Source organism: Rhagoletis pomonella, unplaced genomic scaffold (genome assembly GCF_013731165.1).
Source record: "Rhagoletis pomonella isolate Grant_MI unplaced genomic scaffold, Rhpom_1.0 Rhpom_scaffold_00003, whole genome shotgun sequence".
NCBI classification, from domain to species: domain Eukaryota; kingdom Metazoa; phylum Arthropoda; class Insecta; order Diptera; family Tephritidae; genus Rhagoletis; species Rhagoletis pomonella.
The window spans coordinates 66,931,898-66,937,993 of record NW_023458557.1 but is presented as its reverse complement, the minus strand read 5'-3'; the positions used below and the strand labels follow the sequence as shown (position 1 = coordinate 66,937,993).

General features: G+C 35.0%; 1 protein-coding gene across 1 annotated transcript in view; it reads left to right on the top strand.

Annotated features, from left to right (window-relative positions):
- The first annotated feature begins 626 nt into the window (after positions 1-626).
- LOC118735373 (protein phosphatase PHLPP-like protein) overlaps positions 627-6,096 on the top strand; it is a 52,960-nt gene continuing 47,490 nt past the window's right edge. The window contains exon 1 of the mRNA XM_036465089.1: positions 627-797. Within this exon, the coding sequence (XP_036320982.1) occupies positions 627-797 (171 nt within the window). The remainder of the gene's footprint in view (positions 798-6,096) is intronic.

Here is a 6,096-nt window from a genome sequence, read left to right as displayed (position 1 = left end):
ATATTTTTACGTTTTTCAATAAAAAACGTTTCCCTCTGTTTTAGAGGGGTTGAACGGGTGGTCTAGGATACCCTGTATATCGATTTCAGCCTAACCAAGCGAGATATTTTCTTCCATTTCTTTCTTTGTAATAAATTTTACAGAAATGAATTAACGCTTGCCCGAGAAGGCAAAGAAAATGTTTGTCCATCAACGAAGCGCTTGGTTTTTCCAGTGCATTTATGTCTTCTCTTTAAATACTTTGTACCTGTTGATTTCCACCACCAAGCGCTTTTCTGAATAAGTTTAGCAAGACAGGTGGAAGAGCGTGTTCTCTCAGGCGTAACTACTTACCTCTTGGAATTTTCAGTATGGCACGAACAGCTGAAAGACTTAGATGAAAACACAACATTCGAAAAGAATACAATTTCAAAAATAAATTTGTAAAAATATTTTTATTATAATTGCTGTAATAATTACTTAGCATATTAAATAAATGAATAATACCAGTGTTTCTATTTATTTTAAATATTGTATGTTGTTGTATTTTTCTGCGCAAATAATCTAAGAAGAAGTGCAGTTTGTAATTTCATAAATCGCTGATGCATAACCGATTGTTGCGAAAACAGTAAAGTGCCTCGAAGAAGATGAATAAAATTACTAAACAAAAGGCATGTATTGAAATGACTGGGTCCAAGTTGAAAATAAGAACGAATACTCTGGAACAGTCGGACGTCAAAGAATTGAATTCAAAAGATAATGAAGTCGGATCAGCTGAAAGTAATCTTGGAGGAAATATATTAATTGGAAATTATGATGTAAGTATCAACAATCAACTCGACATTTACAGCGTAGGGATATTAAGTAACTTCATAGCTTACTGCGTACCGTGGATGCGCTTTTGTCGAATTAAAAAAGTAAACTTAGTAACAAATAAAAGGTGAATAAAGTAGGTTTTTGGAGATTCAAATCGTTTTAATGTTAAAAAAAACCCCTCGAATTTTTTTTAACCCTTTCCGTCGATTTGTTAAATATATTCGACATTTCATACGGCTGGTCCTGAAATGCGACTGATTATCTCCTATCTCCTATTTCATATTTTTTATTTTGTATTTATTCTATTTCTTTGCAAAGCTTGCTTTTTGTTAGCATTCTAGAAATTAATGGTAACAAAATTAGTTTTTATAGTTTTTTTTTTTTTCAAATTTTAGCGTTGCGACTATCCCATAGCTGAAAACACGTAGTTTTAATATTTAGAGTACATAAATGTGATAACCGGAATAAGTTTTTAAAATAAAAACTAGTTTTTCGAACAATATTTAAATTTATTATAACAATGGTTCAAATTAAAAATGGGCTATATTAAGAAAATCGCACGATTTGAACTGATTGAACAATGCGTTTACACGTATTTTCTTAATCGAGTGAGAAATAAAGAAAAACAAACGATTTGAAAGCAAATGCGAGCCAATGCACTTTTTTTTTTTTTTTGGGTTTTGATATGTGTTGGCGGAGCCGAACGCTCACAAAAGCCAGGTTATTCCTCTCCTTTGCAAAACTGTGTTTTGCTGCCACTACAACGAATGCTCTTTTTTCCTTGATAGTGAGTTTAATTCCTCCTTGGTATGGACTTGATTTTTGTAATTGGATGAATGTGCTGAGTCGTTGACAGCTCTGCTAGCAGGGTTGCTCTGACAGTTGATCGCAACATGTATTTATGTTGCCATTGTAGCAAACGGTTTGGTTGTTAGAATGTTATCGAATACGACAACAAATTTAATAATTTGTGAGTGTGTATATTAGTGTATGACTCGATAGGCTTTAGGCCAACATTGTAGACGAGACAGAGAGTTCTGGACATGTATTCGCGTTACAATTAAGAAAGACATAAACCAAAATTAAACTGTAACGATATCTTAGAATTTTAAATGAGCTTCTTTTATAAAATATGAAAGTTGTGATATGTTGCCAATGTTCATACCTTGGAATATGTTAAAAAAGTCACTATTATTCTTAACTATTTTATATTTATTTCTGACCGCATTAAGCCTTTCACACCTAAATATTAAGTGCTCATAACTATTAGTTTCTCCACACATGCATCTGTTAGAGCCAATGATTCCCACTCTGTGCAGATATGCTTGATCATAAGTGTGTCCAGTAAAAATTCTGTTTATAGTTTTGGTCTCTTTGGCAGCAAGTGTGCATTTATTGAACCAGGACTGTCTGGGACTTCTCGGAAAGATCTGAGCATATAAATTGGGCTTATTACTTGAATATAGTAAAAACTGATTATACCAGTCTTCTCTGATAATGTTGTGATTTGTTTTTAATGCTTCTTTAATAGACAACCTTACCTCAAAGGTTTGAGATAAATTTGTAGCGGCTTTGGCAATTTGATCAGCCTTTTCGTTGCCAGCTATTCCAATATGAGCTGGTATCCATATTATGTGAACTACTATGTCATGGCTAATTATTTTTTTTAAAACTTGCTCTATGTTATAGTTATCATTGTGATTTTTAAGGAATAGTTGGCATGCTACCAAACTGTCCGTAAATATCACAATTTTCTCATAACCTAGATTGATTGCTACCATTATTGCCTTATCTATTGCTTGGACTTCCCCAAAACTTGACGAAGACCTAAACCCAATCTTGTAAGAATATTCTTTGTTCTCACATTGATCATATACTCCAATCCCCACACTATCCTGCTGTACAGACGCGTCTGTAAAGAAAATTTTATAGTTAGCTGTGTTATAATCGTCAATGATATTCGCATAAATTGATCTAGCTAATTCCGTCGGTGTGTTTTGTTTTTTGTCAGGAAGGATTTTAGTCTTGACAGTCATGTTCGTAGGAAGAGCAACGTGATCGGTCACACCTAGACGATCAAGTATGTGTCTAAATTCAGTGTACACTTTGCTATAGCTAGAATTAACATTGGGAAATTCTTTAATGGCCTGTTTACATGGATTGTTGGTGGAAAAAATTTTGATGATCTCTTTAGCAGTTAGCCACTTCGCTCTTTCTGCAGGCGGCAACTCATTGGCCAGCGCATATATTAACGGTATTGGTGTAGATGGGGTCACTCCCAGTGCCCTTCTTAAGAAGCTGTTCTGATATGTTCTAATTTTTTTGTCCACAGTGATACAGCTATTGGCAGTAGACGTTCTGGCATATTCAATTTTCGATCTTACCATCGACCTGTAAAAATTGAGAGCTACATTGGGCCTTAAGCCCGCTTTAATTGTTGTTATTAATTTGAAAAGTTGGGAGTTATTAGCTGATTCTTTTATTATAGAGTCAAAGTGCTCAGTGAGCGTGAGTGAGGCGTTAATATTTCTGCCTAAAAACTTAAGAGACTTTGTCTGCTCAACACGTAACCCATTCAACGTGACATTAATGACCTTCTTACTCCCCTTGCTTAAATATAAAACTTTAGTTTTTGCAGGATTGCAAGAGAGATTTAACCTCTGGCATATATCCCCAATTTGTGTAATTTTGTTTTGTAAGTTGTGCGTTGCCTCCTCTAAATTATCCCCATAGGATGTCACAATAAAGTCGTCTGCAAATTGACATAAGTCTGTGTTTTGGTCCCTGATGCTATGTAACTCTATCGTATAGATGTTGAATAAAATTGGGGACAGGCAGCTGCCTTGAGGTATACCACCACTAATCTCCATTATTTCACCAGCTAGATTCAGCCTCCTAAAGGCCAGAAAGTTTGTAACCCACTCCACTATGTTGTCTACTACTCCCATACTAGTTAACATTCCTCTCAGTTTGGTGATGCTGACACAATTGTATGCGTTACTAATGTCAAGTGCACAAATTAAGATTTTACGTCCTTTATATTTGTTGATGGCAAGTTGGTGCAGAAGGTAATTTACTGCCATTGTAGCTGATTTTTCTTTTCTATAAGCAAAGGTTGTGTACGGCAGAATATTATGTTCTTCCATGAATTCAACTATTCTATTCTTCACACATGAGTTCACACACTTTAACAGTACTGACATCAGAGCTATTGGTCGAAAATTCCTATAATCATCTAAATCTTTGTCTTTTTTAGGGATTGGGACAATTCTAATGTTCCTCCAACTATCAGGAATTTGATTGGTAAGCCAAATATCGTTCAAAGCTGAACGAATATTATTCAGTGAACTATCTGGTAACGCTTTAATCATTTTATACGTTATTCTATCTTGTCCACCTGCTGAGTTTTTATTTTTTTTACTTAGTACTTCAACTAGCTCCTCATATGTAATGGCAAGACTGCAATCCGGAATGATTTCCTTATTAACTTCCTGAAACTCTTCGTTAGGGCCAACTTGTTGTTTTAACATTTTAAGGTATTCTTTAACTTCTTCTTGTGGCCACTGAACCTGATTAGTTCTCTGATAATCCCCCCTTACAGCTTTGACAAACCTCCATGCATCTTTTGTTGTAGGATTCTCATTAATTTCATTTATTTTATTTTCAAAACTGTTTCTCTTGGCTTCCTTTACTAGCTTTTTCCATTGGGATTTCATGCTCTCCAAATTGTCTAAATTTTCTACAGAAGGCAGTCTGTTACATTTGTATTGAGCGACCTTAAACAATCTAAAGGCCTTTGCTAACTCATCATTCCACCAAGCTTTTGGCCTTCTTCCCTTATTTAATCTAACGGTTGCATTTTTGATTTCTTCTTGAAGTGTATTTTCAATGGATCCAATATCAGGTTCTATGTGTGCTTCTTTTAAGGCTTTGATTAATTTGTTATTCGCTAGAAATTGCATCTCTGAAGTGACTATTGTGGGACTTTCAATTGTAATTGGGAAGTGATGGCTACCTCCAATCGTTACTGGATCTACCGACCATTTAAACCTGATGTTGGAATTTGTAAAGGCTAGGTCTAGTACCGAGCCATTTGTTTGCCTGAGATCTCTTTTGTACGTTGGGGACCCATCATTAAGATTTATGAAGCTGTACTCTTGTATAGTGTTATAGAAATTTTTGCCTCTACATGAGCTGATAGTATCTCCCCATTCTACAGCCCTAGCATTGAAATCTCCCAGTAATAAAACGTTGTGGTGGCCCTCTAGGAAATTAAGCACTCTTTGAATTTCTTCCTTGAATATACCATTAGGAATACTAGGTGGGAAATACACCGCACATATCGTAATGTTGGGTTTTAGATTTTTGGTTTCAGCAATAAGAACATCAAAATTTGTACTATATCTAATTTTGGGGTGAATTTAATACCTTTTTTAAACAATATCGCTACTCCTCCATATCCATCAGGCCTATATTTTCCAATGGTGTTATAATTTAAAATTTTTTTGGAGCCTTGATGTGAAAAAGTTTCACACAGTACTCCTATGTCATATTGGTATTTGTTTAGGTAAAATTCTATATAGTTTGCATTTGTCTTTAACGATTGTATATTATATTGTAACATCTTCATGTTGCAATATTTGACATCTTCTAACTAGCTGAATTTCATCATCTATTGTTGTACTGTCAAATTTTAGTTTTAGATTTTGAATTGCTTCTAATTCGGACTTGAGCTGATGCTCAATGCATAGTTTTTGTGTTATTTTGAACATTTCTGTTAAAAGTTTTTCAACTTCCGTCACCCTGTTTTTGTTATACTCTTTTTTCTCATATACGGGTTCACCACTTGCTTTTTGAGCAGTCACTGTACGTTTGCTATTATTGCTTGGTTCTGCTATAATAGCTCTCTTTGCTACTTTGTTGTACTTAACTTTCGTCATTCTCCTATTAATTTCCTGGTTCTTATCTATTATCTCCTCTCCAGCGCCTAGATGTGGAAAACCTGTATCCTCTTCATATAAAATGTCACATCTATTTTGCCTATCTGGGTAGTACGTCTCTAGTACCTCTTTTCTAGAAAGCTTCTTGATCGTTCTGATGGGACCGATCTCGCGCTCCTTCTCCCACATGTCACACTTGTCCTTGTCCGTTGCTGTATGGTCCACCTTACCACATAAAATACATATTAATTTGTCACAGTTGCTATCACATTCTTGAGTTCCACATCTAAGACATCTGCTTCTTGATTTACAAGACATTTGCGTATGTCCTAATCGACCACATTTTCTGCATTGTCTCAGA